The sequence below is a fragment of the Larus michahellis genome, chromosome 3 (genome assembly GCF_964199755.1).
Source record: "Larus michahellis chromosome 3, bLarMic1.1, whole genome shotgun sequence".
Taxonomy (NCBI): Eukaryota; Metazoa; Chordata; class Aves; order Charadriiformes; family Laridae; genus Larus; species Larus michahellis.
The window spans coordinates 60,339,381-60,366,428 of record NC_133898.1 but is presented as its reverse complement, the minus strand read 5'-3'; the positions used below and the strand labels follow the sequence as shown (position 1 = coordinate 60,366,428).

Sequence of the window (27,048 nt, the reverse complement as noted above, 5' to 3'; positions counted from 1 at the left end):
CATGAAACATTTGTTATATGAGCTGCTGCTACTGCTACCAAAACAGCTGCTGCTCGCTGCTACAAAACCAGAGACCAACTCAACAGTTTCTTTCTTCTTCTGGTAAGTCTAGCTGGCAAATGAGGCCTGCTGTTTCTACAGAAAAATTACCTTTGTTTGGCTTCACTATCATCCTTGCCACCTTTGGCTACCCAGAACATGGATTTGAAAGAGAAAGGATCAATCAGAGCAAGAGCAGGGGCTGATGCTCCCTACCATCCTACAACTAAATGTAGATCAGAACCACAGCTGTATGAACTCCCTGCTTTGTAGCAGGGGCAGCACCTCAAATGTGAATGTCTTTCCTTCAGCTGCTCTTGAGATTTAGCCAGGATTTAGCCTTTCTGTCCTGCGTCATCATTTTCTGCCATCTGGAAAAACGGAGCCATGGCTTGATCTAGCTTTGCATAAAAATGTCTTTGCCATAGAAATGCTGCTGCCCAGTGGTGAGGGCGATCTGCTTTCCCACGCATTAAAAAAAATACCCACCCATCTGACAATCTGTGCACTTTCCTACCAACCTGGACACAGACCAGGACCCGGAGCATCAGCGGACTGCAGTCCCGAGTGCTGAGGACAGACCTCCTGAACTGCACGTAAGCTGCATTTTAATGCATTGCTTTGTTACGATTACTAAAACACTTCAGTGCTGTTCTTGTTGCTTCCTGGCAATTTCATATCGGCAGTGACCTCTCTCACCTCAGTCTCATCTTTTTAAAAGAACAATTATCCCAGGCTGGTGCACAGTCCCTGCGGGACTCCCCGGCTTGTTTGAAGTAAGGGGAGACTACCAAACAATTAATGCATACCTCTTTAACCAATTTTATCCTGCAGGAGAATGTTCTCTCATATCCTGACAACTTACTTTCTTGAAGAGCTTTTGGACAGAGATCCCGCTGAAAATCACACCCGTACCATCTCACATCCCTGTGCTTGCTGACTCCTTCAAGGAACTGGTTGATTTGTGAGGCTCTACAAACTGACTTTTCCCAAGTGTCTATTAAACCCATTCTTTATTATAGTTCCTACCGGTACGTAAATTGGATTCTTTCATCTGCTGCTGTCCAGGTGACCAATGCACCCCTTTAAAAGCTTGGGGTCACGTTAACTGCCTTCCGTTCTTCCAAAACAGCTGCTGATTGAACAGCAGAGTTGGCAATTTCAGATCCAAAAAGATCCTTGGTGAATACTAGCTCTGACAGCAGCACTCCTCTGACACTGCCAAGGAGGAAAGGTAGCTGAGGAGAAAAAAAGGCCACACCCTAACACCAAATCTGCTATCTGTATTACAGATGGCATCTGCAAGTAACTGAAAAATTATTCAAATTGAGTCCAAACAGCACAAGCACAACTCAAAAGAGGAGATTCATAAAGTGCAGTAACAATTGTGCAAATGTTGGAGATAGAAAAAGCAGCCCAACTGGAAAGAAGATACTAATTAAAGAACACAATGGGAATGCAATTTGTAAGAAAGGGAGGAGATGGAAGATGAGCCTAGAGAGCAGCGGAGGGGAGGATGCTCTTTCTTACTACATTTGTAAATTTGTGATTCCACTCCAAGAACAGAAAAAAAACAAGAAAAAAGGAATCTTCCTAGCCATATTTAGTAAAAAACCTCTTCTCTTGCTATAGCTTCTTGGAGAGCAAGCTTTCATGAGGGACAGATAAAAAGGCTGGGAAATTCCAACTGGGAAAGGAAGTACGGAACATAAACTCCAAGAAAGACTCACTCTTGGAAGAGCAAGGGGTCAGCCCTCCAGCACCACAAACTGCCCCCAGGGCAGGTAAAGCAACGGGGCTCATCAGAAGGAGCACAGGCATGGTGTGAGGCTGTGCATCAAGTGAGCAGGTTTCCCCTCGGGAGTGATGGCTGGGAGACGTACCAGAAGGACTCCTATGTAGCAGCTGAGAGCTACGCTGCTAATCTATTTCCTTCGTTTTAATTCTTATAACTTTGTAATCAAGGGCCAACTCTTGCACTTTGCTGGAATTTATTCTACTAATTTTTCCCCTTCTTTTCTAATAATAATAACAGTGGTCTCAAGATGACTGAGAGCACAATGCACTGTGTTCTCTGGGAGTCACCGGTCTATTTACAGATGTACTCTGGGGATGTCTCTTCCCTGAGAGTGCCTCCGTGCCACCACCCACCACTCTCTCCCTCTCCCCAACTCTCTGGTGGGCCACCTAGTTCTGATGTGGTCGAAAAAAACCTTTCGGTATTAACTTTAATGCCTTTAGCAAGCTGCATGCCAGAAAGCGCCTTGCTGTAATTTCACACCTAACTTGTCAGACTTTATGCTCTTTCATGTTTTCCTTATTTTAATTATTACAGCATTTTAATTATTATAGCAGCTCATTTGTATCACTGTAAAAACTTGATTTCAAATTGCAATGTTTATGTGAAAACCCAAGTGATTCCTTAGGGATGGCTGCTCGTCTCTACTGTACGAAAATTACAGGTAAGAGCTTTTTTATAATTAAATTTCATTTCTGTCATTATTTTACCTTTAATATTTTTCAAAACATTTCTGAGCCACTGAAGATACTGTCTCATGGTACTCGCATGGCTCCTGAAAGATGCCCCAGGGATAAGAATGATCAGTTTAACCTGTAGCCTATTCTATCACTGATACAATGGGCAGGACTTACCATTAGTCTGAGGGAAAAACAAAGTAGCCTTCTTTGAAGACTGAAAATACGATTATAAAAGCAAAGTGAATAGTCAGCTCTGAGATCTGCTCCATAGTGTTCCTGTGCCTTCAATGCCAAATATGCTCGGTTAAAAGATGTTTTTCCCCAAACACTGACCCTGAAAACATACCATGGGACACAATGATAATCGAGCGAAATTCTCAGTTTCTTTTGTCCTATTTTATTAATAAAAGTTTTTCAAATTCCAGCCTCAGACACCTCATGCAACTTGCTTGTTTCCATATAGGTAAAATGAAGACCTATGCAAATGCACTGGAGCTGCAGCTGGGAACAGAAGTAGGCAGATTAAATGGGATTTAATGGCCGTCCGCCTCCTCCTCTATGCCTTCTGGCGCCTGAATCAGAGGTCAAAGTTGTCAAAGAAGCAATTTGCATAACCTGTTACTGCTATACTTCTTATTCAAATGCTATTTATAAAGCAGAAGCAGTAACAAGAGGTTTAGATGGAATGTTACTGATTAAAATAGCATTACGATTCTATTTAATAAGTTAGTCAAGAAGGAATGAACTGTTGTTGCAAGCTTTAATTGTCAGTCGTTAAAAAGTTTGTGGTGTTTTGTCATCAGTGACCCCGGATTATTTATGAGATATCGCTAATGCTATATCTGAACGCAGCTTTGTCTCTGTGCCAGAGCTTTAACGAAGCTGCTTGTCCCTGGGTTTTTCAGTTTGTAATCCTAGGAACAGGAAACGTTCAAAAGATGCATCAGGGAATCAAACTCAGATAAAGAGCAGGAGCACTGTTATAAACCATAACATCTCTAGTGACTGATATGCTCATTAGATAAACACGACAGTTGCTTGAAAGATACCAGCACCAACCCTTCAAAATGATCTTGCGACACACACAAAAAATACGCATGAATTCTTGATACGTGGGATGCAAGGGTTTGGCTGACTGACCCCTCGGGATTTAGACCGCAAATAAGTTTTGTTTTTACTGCAACAAAGTATGAAATTACATCTGTGTGGGTTTAGTCCAAAACCAGACAGCCCATCAATAGATCTGATGAAAGGAAATTGAAACAATGCAAGCATCGTGAAGCTGTGGGATGAAATGCAAAATCTGGAAGCTGAAGTCTTTGGAACTGCACTAAAAGACAAAGATGATGCTGTAGGTGGTCTCAGCCTTCATAACCCTATAGGTCTAAACACATTATACAGAAAGTTTAGGGACGAGAAACTCTGCTCGTGACAGAGAGGTTCAGACAAGAGCATGCAAATAATAAAGTGTGTGCTGGCTTCAGGTAAAGACCTTGCCAGATGATGGGAAAGAGCAATATGAAAAAGGTGGTGGAGAAGAACAGGAAAAAGTGGCAGACTGCAGAGCACACGCTCTGTATATACGTGCATTTTAGCACAAAAAAAGGAAAGATTCAGTAATTCTATCAAAAAATACTTAGCCTATCTCTACAATACATTGTAGGCTGTTAGAGCTGGTCTATGAGCTCACATGTCCAGAAACTTCAGTAGAAGAGAAACATTTGATTTAGGTTTTTCAAAGGATGACTTAAGGGAACATGGACTTCACCTTCCTCTACAGCTCATTCTGAGCAGAGCCTTTACAAATTCAACTCCCACGGAAATCCAAGCCTAAAATGCGGATTTAAAGATCTGCACTGTAAGTGGCAAGCAGAGAAACCATATTCTTCTTTGCCATATTCACTGGTGAGACCTGGAAGGCAGCCAACCGCCTCGAATGCCATAAGCTCTGGGCAGGGGTGCTGTGGATCCACACTGTCCCTCCTCATTCCTCCAGCTGATGAACCATGCCCACCATCCCAACCTGCCGATATGAAATGCATCGATTTCTCACCTGATCTAAGTGACTACAGTTGGTGCTGCTGTACTTACAAAGTCAACCACTCATCTTGACTCTGGGAGAAAGCAGAATCATAGTGATACGTTTGTCAGATGGACCTGTAAATCGCATTTCACTGCACTGTAAGCTCAGGGAGCAGGTTTGCCTGGAGTGAGTATCATTGTCATGTCAGGCTGTCAGCTACCTCACTTTGTGTCTCAAAATGTGCCATTCACTTTGGGCCACAAGATGTATTTATAGGCAAACGCTCTGCTGTGTAACCACGCACGTACGTGCTAACTCCCATCTAACACATACACGCTAGCAGGGAACACTAAATACAGCAGCCTTGAGCCTGGATGCATACAAGCTCCATGTGGGCTTGGAAAGCCAAGCCAAACTCTCTTGCCGCACCTTTACTGTTGCTTGAATTTTAGCAATGAGACTGATACTATCTTGGATAAATCTTTTGGTGCCACAGTTAATGTCTCTCATGCAACACACTCGTAGTCTGGAGTGGTTTCACCTTCCTCAGCAGAACAAGAACCGCAGCTGTTACGAGCTGCCAATCTTTGCGGCCACAGAGAAGTTCAGCTTCTGAGACAAATCTTCCAAAGACCTAGCGGACCTTTTGAAAAATACAGAGTCATGAGAAAGTCCAGAAGTGCTCAAATTCTTCCAAGAGCTCCTATTCTTAAAACTGCTTAGTTTAGTCACAATGGGATTTGAAAACTCTGAAAGACAGAAAACAGCATATTTTCCTTTTACGAAATTGGATAAAGACAGGGTATTTCCACTGATTGTGCTTATCACTGATTGCTGCATCCATTAACTTCAAGGCATCCCAGATCAGGAGTCCGGTTTTGTCCCTGCTCTCCAAACCTTGTACTTTCATGGCTGAAAAGCTAAATAACGTATCTACAGCTTTTGACGCTACCTTTAGCTTTATAAAACAAACTAAGGAGCAGATAAGTTGTGCAGAATGTCCCAGATGCTTTCAACCTAATTGGGAACAAATGTCTTTGGGGATACGCGCTGTGGCTCTCCCTCTTTCCCTGCCTTTCTTGCACACAGAGAACTGGGAATTTGTTTTACAAGAAACAAAACCACAATTAACACTCTTCCTAGAGCTTCAACTGCCTATTTTAGCATACACATTCTTTTAGAGCATTCTTCTATGTAATTTTGGAAGTTTAGACTTCAGAGAGAGAAGAAAGGAATGGTTTGTTCACATTTCCTATTTTTATTTTCTATTTTCAGAACAGGATGTTGGGTGATAAAGAAGAAAACGCCACCCAGGCAGAATGTAAATTCACATGTGCTATTACCACTGGCACAATGTTCAAGTCCTCTGAAAGCCCTGAAAAAGCAGGGAGATTACACCACCTTCTGGACAAATTTTTAAGTCGCACATACAGCTCGCTTCACATAACGGATGGGAACGTGCCATGGAAAGTGTTATGCAGTTAAGTTACTTCCCAAGTCCAGCCTCATGTTTTACCTCCACATGAAATTTAGAATTTTCCTCTTCTGTAGAAAACTTTCATAAACAGTGATTTCTCTTGAGCGTATTATCTAGGGAAAGCACAAAGCTGTTTTTAGAGTGTGAGGCAAAAAAAAAAAAAAAAAAATAGCATGTTTGGAGTCTCCAAAGTTTTTGAACATTTGAATGTGTTCAAAGGTTTCCCAAATTCTGTTTTAAGAAAGTAACAGATGCAAAGAAGTGATGCAAAAAAGTCCCAGCATTTAAACTGAATCTAATCCAAGCTGCTTTTATTCTCACATCAAGAGTGCAGATGCTTGTAGGAAAGCGAAAGGTTGTACATTTGTGCACCAGAGATGAGCCAAGATATTCCCTTTCCACAGATCAGTCACAACCCTCTCCAGAAAGCAGAGCTCAGGCGAAGCAGGCAGACTATTAGAAGCTGCTGATCACTTGCCCTAATATTTTTTCTTTCCTTTCATTTTGTGCTGAACAAAGGCAGAATACAAGATGATCACTATTTAAGGACACTGCACAAAACGCGCTGTCTCCTTCCATCAGACTTCTTTCAACATTTCTTACCCAGAGTGTTTGCTCTTGGAGGTTGTGCCTGCAAAGACTTCCACTCCAGTTTCTCAGAGCGAAAAAAGAACAGTAGGATCTTCCCGTCCTCCCTTTGCTTTCTTCATATCACAGCAACTTTTCCAGCAATGGCTCTCAGTTCCGGAACATTTCCCAATGCATAGCATCCACGTCTTGCCAGAGCAGCCCAAGAACAGGGTGGGAGAAAGGCTGCCACAAGAATTTGGTACTAAAGGTATCAGTCAGACTATGGGGAGCACTGCGAAGAAAGTGATGGGCTGGGAAGGGGGGATAAGGAAAGAAAGAAAAACCTCTCCCAACCTTCTCCACTTGCAAAGAGTTTCATTTTGACAAGGAGCGGGAAAATGCTCTTTTCCGCTTCCATCGCAGGAATCATCTGAAGGCATACGCCACCTTCAGTGCTGCCCTTGCACAGGAGCAATCTTCAGCACGGTGCAAAGGTTTCCCACCCTTTTCCTAACTCCATCAAAGGCGGCTTTATCGTCTGCCTTACAAGACCCCAGCCTTGCAATAACGACAAATGGCAGCATCTCCCTCCTTACTGGGTTTAAAGAGAAGGGGAAGCTCATAAATAGAAAGTGTCAAGACTGTGTCACCAGTATTCATGAACAAGACGGATTTAGAAAATCAGCAAGTTTATATTACCCTGGATAATACTACCACTACTGTTAAAAACACCCCCTGAAAATGCGATTCTTAAGGAGAATCACATTTGTACTGCGTTTTCAAAAAAAACACATTTTACGGTTTACCTGAACAATATATTTTCTTCCAGCTGACAGCATGAGTGATTTCATTGCACTCAATAAAATTCACTGTTTGAAAAGCTTAAGTCAATCTTGAGTAAGTACTTGCTTTAGAGTAAGATCTATACATTCTCCATGCAATATATAACATTCAAGAAACAACGGGGTTTTTTTGGTATTGGGAAGAAGTGTTTTTATACGGCTTCTGGTGCCAAAGAAAATTTATGAACTCCTGCAGAAAGGTGAGAGGATACGGGCTATTTCTGAGGTGATAAGAACTATTTTATTGCCTATTCTTTTACATTAGATGCTGTTAACTTCTACCCCATGTCACAGAAGTTGACAGGGCAGAAGAAAATTCTATGTTTTGCTGTGTATAGCGTCTGTTTTCTGCCTCTTAAAAACACCAAAGATACAAAACCCACACGTGCCCATTTCAAAAGAAACGGTAATTATTTTCCACTTTCTGGCTACCAGCCAGGCTAGGGAAGTGAGGTACAGCCAGCAAAAATGAACAGCACTGACCAATTGTTTTTCCTTCAGTTGAGCTCCCGAGAGTGAGGACAGATTTTACACGTAAAGTTATGCTGTAACTATTTCAGGCCTTTCAAAGAGTTAAGGAATACTTCCAAGTTTTGAAGTAAATATAATCCAAGGCTCTGCAATTGGACCCTATCTGCTTCAATGCTGGGGCAAAAAAGAAAGACAAAATTCTGAGCAAATTTTACTGTGTTAGCAAAGAAATCTAATAAACGCACTATTTATTTATTTATTCTACTCATCTATTAATCCATCTGTCCATCCAATAATCTGCCCCAGCCTCCACCCCTTCTGCCCCGATCTCTTGTCAAAGGCAGTTCTGGCTGTCAAGGCAGGAAGAGTTTGTCATTTTGGACAAGACAGGCAGCAAAAAAGAGAGCCCTTTCGCAATTCTTGACTTGATACCAACATTAAGAAAACACTTAATTTCAAGGAGAGAGTGGAAAAGGAGAAAAACAGGAAGCCTGCAGCTCTAAAGTATTCTACATGATAAAACCAGACTGGTTCCAATGAAAACTTTAGCACCACAACAAGCTTTCACATTTTGTTGCACATTGCTATGAAACAAGTAAGTCAAAATATCTGACGTATGGATTAGCCGAAGGCAACATTTTTTATGAATAAAAATAAAGTTTAATGAGAAAAAATTATCCTCCTACTGTCCTCTGACACTATAATTTCCTGTAATGCAGAATTGCCAACTTTTTTAAACTCGCAAAATTTAAGAAAAATTCGTGCGCACTTCAAAATGCGACATTGTCAAAAAGAGAAGAAAGCACAGAACAAATACACAGCAGCTGGCAAGCAAAATATATTAAAAATCTCAATAACCAACTATTAGCGATAACGTCTGAACAAGTCAACTGCATTTAATTCATTTAAATTTTTTATATTTTTCCTTTCTTCGCAGTTTCATTCTGCCAGCTTATGTGAAGCAGATCATTAGGATCACCGACAACAGCACTCAAGTCATACTGCATTAAGCAGTTATCCATGTCATTACATATAGAGACAGACACCCGCACTCACGCTTCTGTGCTCTCTGATGTAAACGACCCACTATCTATCTGATCAGTAGAGCCAAAGTTTTACTGATCTTCCGCTTCAGAGCAACAGCAGCAAAGTATTTTTGAAGGTAAAACGGCTACAGGCTTTGTTGTCCACCTAGGAGAAAGACACTGAGCAACAGTTCCTTAATAAACGTTGTTACACGGTGTCTCTGATGAGAAATTTTACTACAGACACAGAAGAAACAAAGAAGCTTGAATATGGCTTGCGTGGTTCCAAGAAATAGAGGTGAGGAAAAGTTTCCAGATTTCCTGATTTCTGTTAGCATCAACGTACATTGAAGGTTCCCGATAAGAAGCTGGTTGCTTGGATGGGAGCTGTAGTGATCTGGTGCCTGCTCAAAGCATCTGTAACAAGGGAGAAGGGTCCCAACTTTGGGAAGAATAAGGGTTTTAACCCAGAACTCTCGCAGACATATCTTAAATGTACACGTGACTTTATGGGTTTGATAACATCCAACAGTTTGCTTCCTACAGGAAGAGTTTAGGTGCTTTTAATTTGGTTTATATTATGACGTTGGTGGGACAGCAATCACCAGTTCCCTACTCTGCTTTCCAATCTACGTAATCCACTAAAGCAATGCTTTAGTGTTGGATGGAAATTGCTTTCCTTCAGTTACTTTCTGCTTCCAAGCAGCTCTACAAATCCAATTTTTGAATTGTGTCTAATCCAGAACCACTTATTGCAGTGGACTCTGGTGCAGACATTCACTGACCTGGAAGCGAATCACCTTTCTGTACATGGTCCTTCACTGTGTTTTTCTTGTCTCAATATATTCAACTGACAAAAGATAAGTTCTGGAAAAGCTTTACTTTCTTTATACAAAAAAGAGGAAAGACTGCCATAAGAGTATCTCAGGTGGAGCAGCAGGTGAGCACAGAAAACTATAAATTGCATAAGTGTTAGATGCAACAAAAAAGTCACTTTTGGCCCAGAGTATCTGCTGCTTTGTGGGATCACCACACAGCCGGGCAGAATAACATCTCTTCTTCCCAGGACTTCATGATGCAACAGCAGAGGGTGTTGCAGATCAGGTCTAAGGTGCCCTGAGGAGAACGATGTAGGATTTCTTACATAGCACTTAGATTATTTTTTTTTATTATTATTATTATTTTTTCCTTTCTTCCTTTCTGGCTGATTCTGTTAAGTTTCTTGTAAGCATTAGCACCAACTCAGAAATAACCTGAAAATAATTATGACTGGAAAAAAACCCCAAACACATGCATGTATGAAAAGAGGAAGAGAGAGTTAACACAAGGAAACTGTTTCCTTTCTATTGTTCCTTGTCAGTAAGAGAATGGGAAAAATAAGCCAAAAGTGTAATCTGCATGGGGAATACTGAAGAAATGAAACGTCAGACATGACACAAAACCAGTCTTATGCATGAAATCCCAAAGGAAATCACTGTCCTGAAATAGGGGATCAAATCTCCCCCAGATACTGGAATATACACAGAGAAGAGAAAGTTTATCCAGCGCTTCATGATTCTGGGAGATTGCTTATTTCACATGTGACGATTTCTAAGGCACCCTGATGAAAATCGAGACCCTATGCGCTCTTTGTTACCTTCCCCCATTGTAAGAGACGTGAAAATCTGTGGTGCTCAGAACAGCTGAGGAAATCCTATCGATTCCCAAAGAAAAGTCTGATCATTGCAAAGAGAGCATCCTTCTATTGATCCTCCGCCCCCCTCTTGTCTAACATCCCCATGGGAAAACCTTTGAGACTGAAGTGTGCAAACCTTTAAGAAGATTTCCACATACTACAAACATAGATCTTTTTATTTTTTAATTTACAAAGAAAAGAGAAATAACTGGTCCAAAACTGGGCACTGCTTTCATGTCAATACCATACCATGCTCTCTTTATGTCTGTTATTGAGCAAAATAACTCTACGGCTGCAAACAGATAAAGACCCACTGAAATCATGTTCAGAGGAGGAATGCCACACTTTTCTTGTAATAGCTGTATCATTGCTAAATACAAAATTTTCAAAGATGCATCCTGGAAGCAGGGATTGGTGGACAGTCACCCATAATTCCTGGTTATGGACAGAAACCCATAATTTCTCCAAAGTGACTGATTACTGTGATAGCTGCTCCCAGTCAAAAGCCAGTCATCAGCTGCATGGATTACAAACAAAATTCGATCTTTGACCCATGTGTTTTTGATATACAACTTGGTATAAAACACTCATTTCAGTGACTGTAGGCATTTCACACTGACATGAATGCAAACGAGTCAACAAGCAAGAAGGGAAGTTTTACCCCTCCTTGGTTGATACGATATTGATGGCCCAGCCAAATGTAAGAAGGAAATCAGTTCTGCTGGAACGACATGCACAGCCCCACAGAAGCATCGTATTTCTTGGTTTAGGCATAGCACGCGAGACTGTCTTCTAAAGAGGTCAGCAATATATAAGCATTGTGAGGGATGGACTGACACAGAGAAGAGAGAACCCTTTCAGAGTGACTGGGGGCTGCAAATTAAGGCCTAGATTAAGTGCTCTCTGTTTTAACTTCTCTACTCAAGTCCACCTAAGTCTTTCTCCTGAGCACGCTTTGTACTTTAAGTGCTATAAATATGCGTTCTTATTTGTACTTTACCTAAACTCACTTTAACTGGAGGATTCATTTCATTGTAATTTGTTAATATTCACAGCAACTCTTAGTCAAGGTTGAGGGAAAATAAATATCCTGGTACTGGAGAATCCCCCAAAGTGTACAGCACCCCAAACCATTTCTTGAAAGTTTACTTAGGTAGATATTGCTGACACCATTTTGAGAGTATTTTGACAATATTATTTGAGAGCTGAGCACGACAGAACTAAAAGAAGAAAAAGCCACTCCAGTGGTAAACGGGAAGCTTTCTGGCATGTGGCAAGATCACTGGCGCACCAAGTGCTTGCCCAGGAATGAAAACCACACAGTAACACTAAGAATAAAAGCAGAATATGTACCCTTTCCCATCAATCAAATCTGCTCCCTAAAAGGGAGATAAATCTCTTCATTGACTCAGTAAGACATAAACACTTACCTTTCAGCAGCCATGCAGGTTTTGTCAAAGTTTCTATATGAATAGCTTTTTAATAGAAAAAGTTACCTGGGTTTTTGTAGATGCTAAGCACATCCTTGAAATAATGAGGTAAGAATCTTTCTAATAAAAGCAGCACATCCTCCAACTCCTCCAGAATGCCCACAAGCAGAAAATTTTCATTAACATTCAGCTTTGCTCTTTCAAGGGCCCATTCACCAGGCTCCCTGTATGAAATTAAGCAGGGAGAAAGAGGAGAGGGGGGGAAAAAAAAAAAAAAAAGAGTTTAAATATGCATTTACTTCAGAAATTCAAGCCAAGAACACAACTGAATTAAAAAAATATTCAGTGTTGTACTTCCAACAGAGCATTAAAAAAAACCCCATCAAACTTGAGCGGTTTACCGAGCCTTTCTGCACAACAGCTAGACTTTGTTTGGCATGTAAAAACATGATCACGTTAAAAGGAGGTTAATCACTCCATGGAAGTACTTGGTTCAATAGACATCTTTCACCAAGTTGTTTAAAAGCTCACACTTCTGAATATTTCAATATTTTGACTCAGAATCATGGTCCATCTCACAAGAAGAATGACTTCCCTAGGTGACGAAGGGTGCTAAGGTGTGGCGGGGTCCCTAAGCCACATCAGGAGAACGGCTGTGAGTGACCACTGCCTGCTGTTACCCAGTGAATACTGCACAGGAGGCCACCGGCCTGTTTCACACCCTGTCCTTCATTTTAACTCCTGCCAAAGGCTCCAGGAGCTTCCCTTTCCCTGCCATTATCCCCGACTGCCCCGCAGCTCTGTCACAGAATTTGCTTTTGTTTGCTCTGACTGATACTGGTTTTGAAGATCACTTTAGGGTTACCCTATCTTTTTCCCCACCGGGAGAAGCTGGCAGGGCACCAGTAGCTTGTCTCATAGCTTCATGGAAGCACAGTTAGGTTCGATAAGCATAGGAAACTTAAGTCCCTTGGATGAACTCGTATTAATTTATATCCTGGGAACAGCAGTCAGCATTCATATTGATAAGGGATATAATGCCAGTGTCCTAAACTAAAGGAAATCAGCTTTTTCCCAGGGTCCAGACAGTATGAGGAACATCTTGAGTCACACAGGCTACCTCACAGGGGCTGGAGATCACACCTCTTCCCCGAGCCCATTAGCCTAGTGCACATTCTATGCAACAGCGAACTTCCAACATTTGTCAGAAGCTCTCCTCATGACACACAGAAAAGCTCATTGCACTACATTCCCACTAGAGCAGACCTGGAGAAGGTTTTTCATTCCCTACCACCTTCTTCGCATTGGTCCGTGTTCTGGAAGAGCAGAGTGTCCTAATAAATACTACTATCCTCCTTCTTGCAGCTCCTTGTGAGACTAGGAAGTAGCTGAAGGAAGTGCACGAGGACGATAGGAGACAGATCTATAATAAGCTACAAAGCAGTATTTCAATATACTACCTGGGAATCTCATAGAGATATGCTGTGAAAGTATTCAGGCATATCACTGTTGCTCATGGGATTACTCATATATACAAGTTAAGTGTGCAAAGATAAGCATTTGCAAATGAGGCCGAAATAAATTCAATAAAAAAAAAAAAGAGGCGTAATGAAAATTAAGTCATGAATTGTTTTGTTTGTTAATCATACCTTCGATTATGCCAAAAAACTAAAGCAATATTTTACAGCAAAGATACTTAAAAACTGAGACATAAAAATTAACACATTTTCACTTGTTATTACTGCTACAAAAAGGTATGGCTTTTGAAAGACATTTTTGATGACTTGTGCAGTTGTTCCACTATGGAGAAGCGGTGACAATACATAAACGGAATACCTTGAAGTTGAAAAAAACACAAATAAAGAACATGCTGTGACCAACAATACAAAAGTATTTGAAAACAAGAAGGTATTTAAAATTGTTCATCTATTATTGCATAAAAGTTTACTAAGCAGTATCAATTATACAGCAATATGAGAATAACATAAATAGACACACTAAAAATGAGCTAGCTCAATGAGAACAGTAGAAGGCTGTACTTTACATAGTTTTAAGCATGATTACTATTTCTTACATGGACACAGAAACCTGAGATATAGACCTAATATGAGCACCTGAGCAGAGCTAAAATACGTATTACAAAATTACAGCACAGGTAAAATGAGTAAAGAGCACATACGGTCACTGCTATTATCACCTTGCCAAATCAGAAAAGAAAAATCCACACAAATACATCCAGATTTGATGAATTATTCAAGTATTACATCAAGAAAGAAGAGTAGTAGTCCATTTTTATTACCCTCCAAAAGATATGCGTATGGTTACCATGAACGGCACTACAGTGTACTGTAGTGTACTACGCTTTTCTCTTGTATTTCAAATACCCGTTGCCTCGTTATTAGCAGCTTCTGACAAAACGTTGGCAATAGCTATTGCTGACCAAATTGGGATACCTTGCATATATTTACCTGCATCTTGGATGTTGTCCACAGAAATACGGTATGATGTAAAATAACCTGGGATTGGAACATTCAGGGTAGTTTTCAAGGATACATACGTTAATGTCCTGTGGGGGAGGAAACAAAAGAAAAGGGTTAAACACTGCATTTTCCTTTCTCTATTAACAAGCGTTTTCTTTATGTCATACTTTATATGGTCATTTCAGAGTCAAAGAATTGTGCTGAGGCTATACCAAATACCGTAAAAGTCATTGACTGGTCAATTTATCTAATTCTAAATAGCATGAGAAAGTTTCAGGAGGGGGAAAAAAAAAGTGATTTTGTTCTAGAATGCAAAACTCACATTCTTCTTCTTGCTGCAAATAACACAATTATTATATTAAGATTACTGCATGATTCAAAGCGGGACACGTGGATCAACTTTCATATTGAGTTATATTTAAAATATTCAGGAGATTATTTTCAGACTCTTCTTTCTTCTAAATACACCCTGGGGGGAAACCTGAAGTAGTCAGAATAAATCGAATTGAGACAACAATTATTTTCTTTATTTTTTTTTTTTATTCTGCTTCATTTAATAACTGGAATGAATAAACGTAAGCTGTAACTCGCACAGCTTCCTCTTGATATAAAAACATACATCACTTTTGATTACAATTCTGTACGTTCCTCATTTGTTCAGAACTGAGCCTCTTGTGTAAACTTTCACTGAGTAAAGGGCTTATTGGAAAATATTTATAATTTTCCTGATTTATTGTTCATCTAATTAGGAGCTGTTTACCATTTTTTAAAGACTAGGGATAGCTACTGAACCCTGAGGAACCGTATTCCATTTCTAGCTTTACTGTAGTGCAATAATAAACACACCTGCAAGTGCGATTGGATTCCACTATCCTTATGTAGTCTAATAGACCCTTATTCTGCAAGCAGACCCACTGACTCCAAAGAGGTGTACAGGGCAAAAAAACCCCTAGCGCAAGACAACACAAGCAAAGACAAAAGGATCTCATCTTTGCAAACTCAATCTTCATTCTTCTTTAAACACACGTGCTTTTATAATGCAATAGACTTGATACACATCAATATCAAACCAATGACTAATCGAATCCATACTTCACCAAGTAAATAAAATGCGATAGAAAACACTTCAGTGGGCAATGTGTCCTCTGCAAGACAGAAGTGCTCAGCAGCGTGGGACATGTGGAGACCATCCCCTGATCTCCCGAGGCAGCGTGGGGTACAGGCCTCTGGCTGCAGCATCTGCTTCTGGCACCTCAGTGCAGAAAAGCTCTTCCCAGAACTTCGGCCCTCATGCATAACTTTGTTAGTGTCATATTTGGGTCTGTAAGCTTTTTAAAGTACGTTCCTGTTTTCTCCTCTGTCTTACGCTTATGTAAATCTGACTTTATAGGCACATCAGAAGATGCTGGGCTGGGAAGTAAATCACAGGGTGAGGAACCATCAAATAAAACATAAAAATTCCCAGTTGGGATACAAACAACCTGTCTCCCCTGCGCCCCGCAGTGTATTCAAGCATACTGAGAAGGGCTTGCCTTAAATACATACCAGAAGATTTATGGTCAAGACCTGAATTTTGACATTCAAGGCTCCGAGCTGAAGCTAATCAGCCCCCCATTCTCAATGCTACAAATATTACTAAGAAATCTAGTGACGGCACAGACAGTGTGTCCCTCCTATCATCCCAATAGTTGGTTGTTTTTAACATGAATTAAAAATTGCAGTTCTTAAAAGGTTTACTGTGCTCCACCAGACACAACCAGAGATGTTTTCAGGGATACATATTTTCAGTTTTCCTAAGAACCTGCAGAGATCTGCAACGAATTCATGAATTGCTTGGATTTAAAAAATTGGAAATACTATCCTGACAATACTTGAAATTTTATCCAAGCTGGCTTCCACTCAATTAATCGATTAACTATAAGACAGAAAAAGATTATGTGTTTGCATTATTATGTAAGATTTAAAAACCATTAGTATCACTCAACCAAGAACTATTCCTCCTTTCTCGCTCCCATACAGAAGTGAAGGGACATTAACTCACAACAAAGAACCTTATTGTTTCTTTGCAAGAACAAGGAACACAGTGAGATTGCGAGATAAGTAAGTATCAATACCCTGATCCAGAAGTGTAACAGGGACCTTCTTGTCCTTCTGAAAGCAATATTTGATTAATATGGCTGGAGAAACATCCAGAAAATAAAAGCAATGTAAATTCATGTGGAAAATCCTGCACTATCGAGGGCAATTCCCTTCAAATTTGATTTGTGGAAGGAATGCAAAAGGATGAGAGAGAAAAATCTTCCCCCTCCTCATTGATGCACTCAAGGTTTAAGATAAAGGCCAGGCATGCTTTCATAGGAACCTACTATATTTTTGCCACACAACGGCACACATTTCGCTTTCCTGACATCGGAAGCATCTGGTTTACTCCGTGATAAGAGCATTGCCCCTTTCCAGTCTCTGTTTACCACCAGCTCTGTGCTCAGCAATACAGCTCCTGGAGCGTCCCGCCGCATTTGCAACACCTGCTCGCCTTTCCTATTTTAATGTATTCGCCATTTGGGAAATAAATCACCAGCCACCATCCGTCCCCTCAGAGGAGATTTTACTTGATGATAATTATGCAGCTCCATGAGATGTGAAATCAGAGTTTTTAAGAAAGAGGTGGGGCAAAAAAAAGCTTGGCCTGAGGTGTGCTAGTCAGTATGAAAGTTCAACACAGCTGAAGGAAGCTGCTCCTCGGTTGCTGGCAGGACTTACAGGCATTTCTATTTTTTTTCTGAGCACAAAAGCTAAGGTGAAATTACATTATTCTAGGCAATGTTATTCTGTTAGCCCAAGCAACATTAATGCCACATTTCCCAGTGCGAGCATGTTCTCCCAGCAGGACACAGATCTTTCAGGGCAGAAAGGTTTTTATGTGAGACAAAAAATGGCAAGGTGACAGATGACAGCCTTGCTCATTTAAATCACTGGAGGAGCCTTGTAAAAAAAATTATTCAAACACAGCCAAGAAAGATATAGAAAGAAAAACAGAGCTACTTTGATCACACACCTCCACAATAAAGAAAGAGGAATTTTATTTTATTCCTCAGCTCCTGGCTACAATCCACACTGCTCATGTCCTGCTGGGCTTCTGTCTCCAGCAGGGCAGGGGGACGCCCAGGAACCAGCCCTGGGGCTGCAAGTAACAACAGAAACCATCTTTCTTTTTAATAGTACCATATTTTTCTATTGTTACAATTTTGGCTGAAATGGTAAATTGGTAATGTCTACTTCCTTCTTCTGTAAAATTGTCTTTCGTATGAAAATCACACTGCGACCTAATCAGTCAATGACCTCGACTACTGATCTATCAGAAATATATCGAAGCTGTGTTATTAATGTATTTTTGAATTTAATAATAAACAAACTGTTTTATTTGCCATAGTGAGTTCATACAGGTCATAGGAACAAGTCAGCACATGATTAAAAGTATTTCAAGGATACAAAATTCCTTTGGGCATTTTAATGCTATCACAAAAGAGCAAACTTTAAAGTTTTTTTTTTTTAGAACAATTAAGAATTTACTTAATGTCTTTAACTCATTGCAAATACTGTACTAGATACAAAAAGATGTGACTGTAGATTCGAGAGTTTGATTTTTTTTTTCCTTCTAATATAAAATCCTAAGAGTACTGGGGGAAATAATAACTTTTTTTGTCCAGTAGAAGGAACACCTACGTTTTTGTTTTTTCTTTAAATAAATAATTAGTGGGCTTCAAAGCATTCCCTTTTACTTGATCCTCAGTGTCTCAACCAAAAATTACAGAAACACGAGATTCTGCCATGGATGTACAGCAATTCTTAGTATCCCTACGAATATTAAATGAGGAATCATAACTCAAATACACACATGCCTTGCAAATATTTTCCCATTAATCATCCATTAATCTATGGGAAGCCAAAGAAATGGCCTTTCCTTTTCCCAAAATCAAAACAAAAAATATGACGGTCTTTGCATGCCCTGCCCTTGTGGGATACGGCAACTTCTGTGAAAGCAGGAGGCCCTGCTTACAGCCCAGCCCCGGTGCACGCTCCTTACTGAAGTCTGAAGGTTGCCGATGTGAAGTTGAGGTGTGTCACGAAGACTACAGAGGAAGCAGTGACCTAAATAAATACCTCTCAAGTTTCCATAAAAGGAAACGAAATAGAACGATGTGGAAAACCAGTGAGTGAGCCCAGTCTACGGTGACCTCTCCTGCTTACAAGGTTGTTTGTTCTTCATACGCCGCTGCAGTCAGCGGTGCAGTCGAGTCCTCACCACGGCCGGCCAAGGAAAATTGTTCTGCTCTGCTGAGGGCCCCCAAGAATCCTCTTGTGGCTTGTAAAACATTCTCTCACACATTTGCTTGGTGTTTATAAAGAGGTCAAACTGACCGTTCCATCCTGAGGACAATGTTGCATCATACAAACTAAGTACAACCACGCTAAAAATAAATAAATAAATAAATAATCTGCTGCTTTCTCTGACCCCAGCTAGGGAGGTCTGGGTGGCTGCAGAGTGATGGGGGAAAAAAATGTGAACATGACAGCTCAGAAAAGGGCTCGTGAGTATAACCATGAAACGAAAGAAGGAAAAGCACAACTTCCTACTTTGTAAGGCTGCAGAACGACAGTGAAAAGTCAAGGTATAGTTGGCATGAAGGTTTTCAAATATAAATGTCACATGACTTACTAAATCTTATTTAGGAGCACAAGTTATTTACAGATTTTAATAGAAAATAAATTACAATGCAACACATTTTTAACCCTAATTAGAGAGGTTTTTACTTCATTGGGTGATATTTCATGTTCCTATTCAATCTCAACCAAGTATTTGGATAACTAGAGCCACACAGCAGAAAGATGACCTGTTTATTTCAGATTCTGAAGGCATTTGGTACTTGTTCCTTGTCTATGCTAAGGGCCCAGGGTACCAAACAGCTTGGGCTGTAATCCCCAAAGACGACTTCTCGTTGGCTTTAACCACCGCTTTCCTGCTTAAAGATCAAGATGTATGTCACTTTATCTTTGACAAATAGTACATTTGAAAGCTGAGCTAAGGTTTGCATTTTAAAACTAGTCTTCAGTCACGGATAACATTCCTTTCAACTCTTGCTTGGCACATCTGGTTTTGAAGACATACACTTCTGAATGCTTTTGTACAGTACTTGAAAGGCTTCACAGACATTTCACACCTTTGCAGGTATTCAGGTTCCTTTCCTCCACATATTTGTCAGGAGTTGAAATACGTTTGTTTTTTTTTTAAAAATAATCCTTGATCTCTTTAATTCCCAGAAAACCCTCATTATCATTTCTTCAACAAACTGCTTTTGCCTTTAGCTAAATCATATATTTGATAAAAAGCAGCAGCAAAAGCAACTGGAGAATGAAGAAAAGAAAAAAGCCCTCTTATCACCTGTACTTCTGTAAGGCCCAGTGTGCTGCTAGAGAAGGAGGCAGTGCAACAGCCTGCGCAGGAGATCAGAAGAATATCCTTTAGAAAGTCTCAAGGACTCCTAGCAGCAGTGTGTTGGATGAGAAAAAGCACCCCACAGAGCCAGCTCATTTGTTTCAAGCTGCTGTCCTCCAGCCATCTTGTTTAAAGGTTAGTTCAACACAGAGGCTGTCCTGTAAAACAAAGTGATGTGCTCTTACAAACGTATTGGGTTCTCCCCACCAAATAATTTTTCACTTATTATTATCTGGAAACAGACTCTCTTCCCTTCTCCTCTTTTCCAGTTCTTCAGATGCTTCCTATAACCAACACTTCTGTCAGCACGTCATTAGTCAACCACTCGCTTTGACACGTGGGGGTGTTTACCTACAAGCTACAAGAAAGTCTCTCTCTTGCAGATGACTGGCTTTCCAACAGGCAGACAGAAGTCCCGGGGAAAGAGGGGCGGTGGCAGCATGCTGTCAGTAGCCAGGGGCTACCAAGGCCAACCCAGCCTCTTGCAGAAAGCCCCCGGGGAGTCTCCGGGAAACAATGAGGACAACTGGGAGGATTGGACCCTGCTAGGTTTTCCTGATTATTCACTGGGGTGGTTCTGAAAGGACTCTTACGAAACATTACCACATACACAGTTGTCCTGGTGAAACAACAGACAGCTACGGACAGAGGCAGTCTTCAAGTGCCCCCACTTCAGCTCTTCTCCGTATCAGCCGTCTAGCTGGGCTACTGCAAGCCAAAGGGCTCCAAAGACATTTTGCTCCCTCTCTGAGAACGAGCTCCCTCTCTGGCACTACTGGTTTGGGTAGTAAGTCACACCAATATGTTGGCTTGAAGCCAGTCAACCACGTATTAAAAAAAAAAAAAAAAAAAAATTTAAAAAAGTGGGGAACATAAAGGTCTCTGCTTTGAAAAATCTTTCTTTAAAGAACAATGCACTTTAGAAACTTGAAAAAAATAATCCGTAGTTCTCCAACGTCTAACCTAAATAAAATTAAAGGAAAAGAAGCATTTTTTTCTTTCTCTAGCATGGTACACTCTCTCATGATCAGGACTGCTACACTTTCCTCTTCTGAGTCTCCAGCTCAGAGACCTGATGGCTGGAGAAGACAGGCCAGACAGTTCTCCTTCCCTCCAGGCAGGCGGAAGTCCACCAGCCATCTTGGGTGGAGGGAGCTGCCTGCAAGTGCTTAGTTGACTTGAGAAAATAAAATTTAAAAGTATTTCTGGTACTTGTGATAAAACCCTGGAAACAGCTGTTTTTTTGTTTTGTTTCTTTTTGCAGTTTCATATCCAGGGAATGAGTTTTTACTAATTGACATGTATAGATCGAAACTGAACTTACCTCCATACCAAAGCAGCATCCAAACTTAAAGGTCTGAGTGGATATATCTGCTGTTATCTATGTGTAGTATTCTGCTGTTCTCACAGACAAAAATGGCTTTAATCTAGACAACACGTATGGCCACCTCCTCGCTGCCCCATTTCTTTGGGATGTGCAAAGCAGACCAGCGCACTGCACCACTGAGCCCAGCAACGCCGTAACTCCCTAGAGCTTTCTGCTAAGCCTTCTTCACCTATGGTTCCAAGGACAGCTTACAGACTTACACTAAATATTTCTATTTCACAGGCTCCCAGGTAGCACTTTAATGCTGCATTTGCGAGAGGGCACGGGAAGCTTACAGAACCCTTGGCAACTATTGATGACTTGAGATCAAACCTAAATACCAGCAAGCGATAGTATAGCAAAGAATATATACATCTTCTATTCCTCTCCTCAAAGCTCGATACTTTTCCTGAGTAACTGCATCGGCAGGCTAGACATTTATACTTGCAAGTTAATGAAACTTCATTTTGTTTCATAGTATGAGATATTTTTCTTTAATTAAAAACACCTGTACTGGAAGAGCACAATTATTCAAGAGAAAATTCTACTATGAAAATCTAGAGAAAAAGACAGAAGTATTTTCAAATGTTAGGATATGAAAGCTGATTCAGTGAAGTCTTCTTTTAATTGTGCTCTAATGAGGAAACGTGACTTTTTAAAGCTAGCCTAGGGTAACCTATGGCTTGCTTAGATTCAATTTGTGCTGTCATTACATCAGCATAGATTTCCTTGATTTTCTTCTTTTTTGGATGACTCTGGATTTTCTTTGAATTGACTTTCCACTTTTTTCTGGCAAAATAAGTGTTTTTCATTTTCTCCCCCAGACCACATAAGCAAATAGGTTGCCAAGTTTAATTCCCACCTTTTTTTTTTGTTTTATGGACTCTTGGCTGGCCTAATTTGCCTGTCTTTTCTGCCAACAATGTATTCAGCTCTTCTTCCTGACATCTTAGCAAGTGAAGCAGCAGCTAACAAAACAGTGTCTTCTGCTAGCCCTCTATATTTTCATTTAGTGCAGGCATAAATTATTCTATCACATACAAACTTTTGCTGGCATTAACATAGCAGAGCTGATGAACGATGCCCACAACGCTACTATTTAGATGTAACAAACATTAAACACATTTGCAGATGCCAATTTTCTACCTCATAATGATGTACAACATTTAGAAAATATGTAGGTGGATATATTTCTCTCTTTCCTGTTATCAGAAACCACATTAACAATTTGTCAAAGACCAGTTTTACCAATTAGAATGGCATCACTTCATAGTTGTAAGTAGGCACCTTCTCATATCTTTTTTTTTCCATTGCTTTTCTATTTTTCACTTCAAACTGTCTTAGTAAGGGAAATACGTGAAAAAAAAATAGAAAAAAAATATGGCAAAAAATGGGAGAGCGCCTGCCAGCTGGAAGAAGTGTATAAGCATTAAATAACCATCCTGTTACAGAGGGCACAGATCCAGGGAAGACCAAAAATATAGACCATTATACTGCAATCAAGAATGAATCCCAGTGGCAACTAACAGCAGGGAGACAGTACATCTGTTAATTCTGTTTACTAACACCTCTTCATAAAAGAACCTGGAAAATTAGCCTGCTCAGATGACGACCCTTAATAAAGTCAATTAGGGAGGGCATATATTCAATTCTGCAAAGGCTGAGCAGGAAATACCCCCCAACTCAAGGATTTCTCAGCCCTCCCTAATGCAGCGCTGCTGGACCCTACCCAACAGATGCCTGTGAGAAAAGCAGCAAGTCAATAGATACCTCCAGCAATTTACGCTCACAAAAGGTAGTTCCGGAGCACAGACAAAGTTATTTTTTGACAGACGACAGCCTCAGCCTGGAGCTGACTGCAGGGCTGAAGTCAGTGGGCTGCAAGCAGACAGAGATGCAGCTGGTGGGTGAGGGTCCTCCTGGCCAGGTCTCACCGTACCTGGGGATGCGGCGCAGCCCTGGCTGCTGCCCGTCCCAGCAAGAAAGGCTGCTACAGAAGACCCAAGGTGTTGAGAAGCATTTCACTCCATCCTTTGCTAAGGCAGAACCAAGTTTATCTGAACTAGGGCCGTCATTTGTCCAATCTGTTCATAAATATGTTCACATCCACTCTAACTCATAACAGTGCTTTACTGCTCCTACTGTCAGAAAACCTTTACTGGCATCTGATACGAAAACACCGCAATGTAATTTAGGGAAACTCCTTTTTGTCTTGATCTTGATGAACACAAGGAGTAACAGCAGGATATCTGCTTCACAGCACATTTTTATTCATCTGAAGATTTATATTTTCCTACAGTATCTCCTTTTTAAGCCCATCTTCTGGACTCTCTTCAATTTCTTAGAAGTCCTAAACCAGAACACTTTTAACTTGGGCTTTTTCAGCTCCAAGTAAACCAGAAAAGACCCTGCTGGTACCTTACGTGAATTCCCATCTGAACTAGAGCGCGCCAGGGAGAAAATTAATGAATAATTTCATGTCTCTGGCTCCTGGAACCCAACATCTTCTGTTTGACTTGAAATGCTGGATCCTAGAAACCATTCGTGCAACATATTTTTTAAAAAACTAATTGGAGAAGATACGGAGAAAATCATTGTATACGCTGCACATCATCACCTCTCCAACATACCACTCTGTTAATGTCAAAAGCCTTGCTGTCCAGCCAAGCACATTATAACTTTAAGACTCAGTGTGTCCTGGATTGAGAGCAAGTCCTGTCCACAACTGAGCAGCGATATGCATTACAGATTGCTCAGAATGAAAAATCGTGTCACAAAAAATACCATAGGAGATCTGGGATGCTTTCACACACAGAAAAGGGCCCTCTAGAGAGGGCGTAAGTCAGGAAAAAAAAAACAGTCTCAAACTGAAGTGACAGTCAAAGATGCTTTAAAAAAAAATAGATAAAATGAACAGAAGATTGCCAGAACCAGCTAGTATTAGAAGACAGTATAACGAAGAACACAACCAGCAAGGGGAAGAATCAACATCAGCAGAGAAAGCTGTGCCTCTCCAACTTGTAACAGGTCTTTGATTCAGTCACTAAAGACATGATAAAGGCAGTCCTGTGTTCCTAAGTTCTCAGGGGAAAAAAAACATAGAAAAGGGGCTGATAAAGGACAGGACGCTAAGGACAGGAATAAAATGACTAGTTTTCTTAGTGAAACAAGACACAGAGTAGGGCCGCACAGCATCTGCGCTGAGACATCTCTCATGCATAGCAAAGAACGGTTAACAGCAAAGTAGCACATTTTTCAGGGAATACTAATGAAAGCAGGTAAGAACGCCAACCTCAAGGAGTTATAGAAGGAGCCCATAACGCTGATTAGGCAATAAAATGCTGGGATAAATTCAGTGCTGGTAAATGCACAAGTCCTTGCAACAGGATACTCTGGAAGACAAAGATGTAACTGGGTTTAAAAAAAACCAAGAAACAAATAATAATAATATATATATTCAAAGAAGAAAGGTCTATCAAGGGCTAGGAAACACAGATATGGAAGCAATGTCTGGCTCAGGATATTGGTAAGCTGAAGAACATCAGAGGCTGGGAAGACATCGGAGGTGAAGCAACTCTTTAGCCTCTCCCCAGCTTGTACTGTCTTCCTTGGCTGGGCTGGATGGTGCTCACATCTCAAGAAGGCCTTAATGCAGAAAGTCCACACCTTTACATATGACACAGTATCACTTACACAGATACCACGCAATTTACATGTTTCAAAATATTGCTTCCTTGCTACAATACAAGAAAATCTATTTTAATAACGAGACATTTCTAGAGTTTCACATTTTTTCCCATGCCTTCTTTCCCAGCTCAAATGTTCTCATTCCTTTAAAGCATGACTGCATGCACAGAAATTACGCTTAGCAGATTTTAGCCCAAATCTCAAAAATGCATATATTAACAGAAACACATTTAAGTTCTATGAATGTCACAACATCTTGAAGCTAGCATTACACTGTTTTTAGTAGAGGCCCACAAAAATAGTTTTAAAAGTATGAAAGTTTAAAAGAGGCTTATTAAAATAAACATCAGAGTTCCAAATGTTAAAGATTTTATCAAAGAGAAGCAATCCACAAGCCAAAAGGAAATTAATTTCACTGATAATGAGCATTGAATATTATTGATTTCGTACATCCCATCAAGACAGAGGCAGAACAAGCAAGAGAGATTATTCCATTACCATGTATTTTTTACAGAACTTCACGTGACAAGAATTAGGGAGGAAAATGCTTGCTTTCTTCAATATAAATCTCCAAAACAAAAGAGTGTATACATGGAGAAGGAAAGACATGCCACAATATATTTAAGAAAACTATTGAAGGCTTCAGGAAAGCAGTATTTCTTTTAATTAAGTTTCTTTCATCTGCAGATGTAGCAAAATTTTCCCTGGCTAGCTGATGCATCTTAAAAGTTTTATTTCAACACACTACTCAGTTACAGCTTAGACTATCTGCTGTTGTGAATTCCAACAATACAATTCCCTTTCACTGATGCTAAAGGGAGAGGGACTGCATCCAACAGCTCATGATGTGCACCTGAAATAATCTAGTCACATCAAGTACACTGCCTAGCAAAAAAGAAAAAAAACAAACCACAATCCTGTTGCTGACCTCTCCATTAAAAAAGAGAAAATATATGATGATCATCATACAGTACAGATTACAAATTTTTTTTGCCCATTTTCTTAAGCTAGATGATAAATCTTAACAGCACAGTACTGACTTCTAAGAAAAAATAACCAGGTTCCTCATAGCACCAAGGTCTAAATGTCTTTAATGTCCCCTGGACCTACCACACCTGTGGTGGCACTCCCCCGCAAGCCTCCCGAATGGCGAGAAAAGCACTAGAAGTGTGAGTTGTGTGCTAATTCTGCTTTCTTATCAGTCTTCTGCCCAGTGTTGACTGACTTTGAAACTCTCCCTTCATCTCTCAGGGCTGAGGTGCAAAAGGAGCTGCAGAGGAGGGACGAATACCACGCTGCTGCTGCTGCATCTGGCTTCCCTGCTGCTGCAACTGGGGGTGGTGTCTGCTCTGCTGCCCCTATCTCATTTCCCTATTAATAATCTTCCCCCTGCTGAACAGCTTTAATGCTTTACTGGAAAATTACTAATACTTTGCATCATTCGTAGCACTGCCATTTCGAACTGCAGCCACAAACCAGAACAAACATATTGATTCCACTTCTCAGTTTGACAAGACTATTGACTGTATTGATAACACCAAGTATTTTAAAGCTCCTAAAATTACAAGATTTGGAGGCATAATAAATGTTCCTATTTGACCCCTTTTTATTTTTGAACCTTGAGTCATCTGCTGAAGCTCTTTACTACAACTATGAAAAACAAAACCATGCTTCCCTCCGCCCCACATGGAAACCCAGAAACTCTCAATCCCTCATTTCAGGTGCTACGGCTGCAAAATGTAAAGCAAGTAACAAGATCAACTCTAAAATCACAGAGGTTAAGATGTCTGTTGGAAGGAGGGGAAAAGTGTAAAATTTGCTTTTTTTTTCTTCCCATTTGTCAAAGACAACATCTCTTTGGATTACATTCTGAAAAAAATTTTTTTTTTCCTTCAACCATTGATGGGTAGTTTATTTTTGTTTTTCCTTTTTAAAGAGAACAGAAAATTAATTTCTAAAAAAAATTTATCTCATTTAGCAACCCATATTCA

At 40.4% G+C, this 27,048-nt stretch overlaps 1 protein-coding gene across 3 annotated transcripts in view; it reads right to left on the bottom strand.

The window, feature by feature from the left end:
- Positions 1-27,048, bottom strand: part of UST (uronyl 2-sulfotransferase) — a 161,790-nt gene that overhangs the window by 22,017 nt on the left and 112,725 nt on the right. For all 3 annotated transcript variants that reach the window (XM_074580376.1, XM_074580375.1, XM_074580377.1), the window contains exons 6-7: positions 14,499-14,596; positions 12,097-12,254 (exon numbers count right to left, since the gene is read on the bottom strand). In XM_074580376.1, the coding sequence (XP_074436477.1) occupies positions 12,097-12,254; positions 14,499-14,596 (256 nt within the window). The remainder of the gene's footprint in view (positions 1-12,096; positions 12,255-14,498; positions 14,597-27,048) is intronic.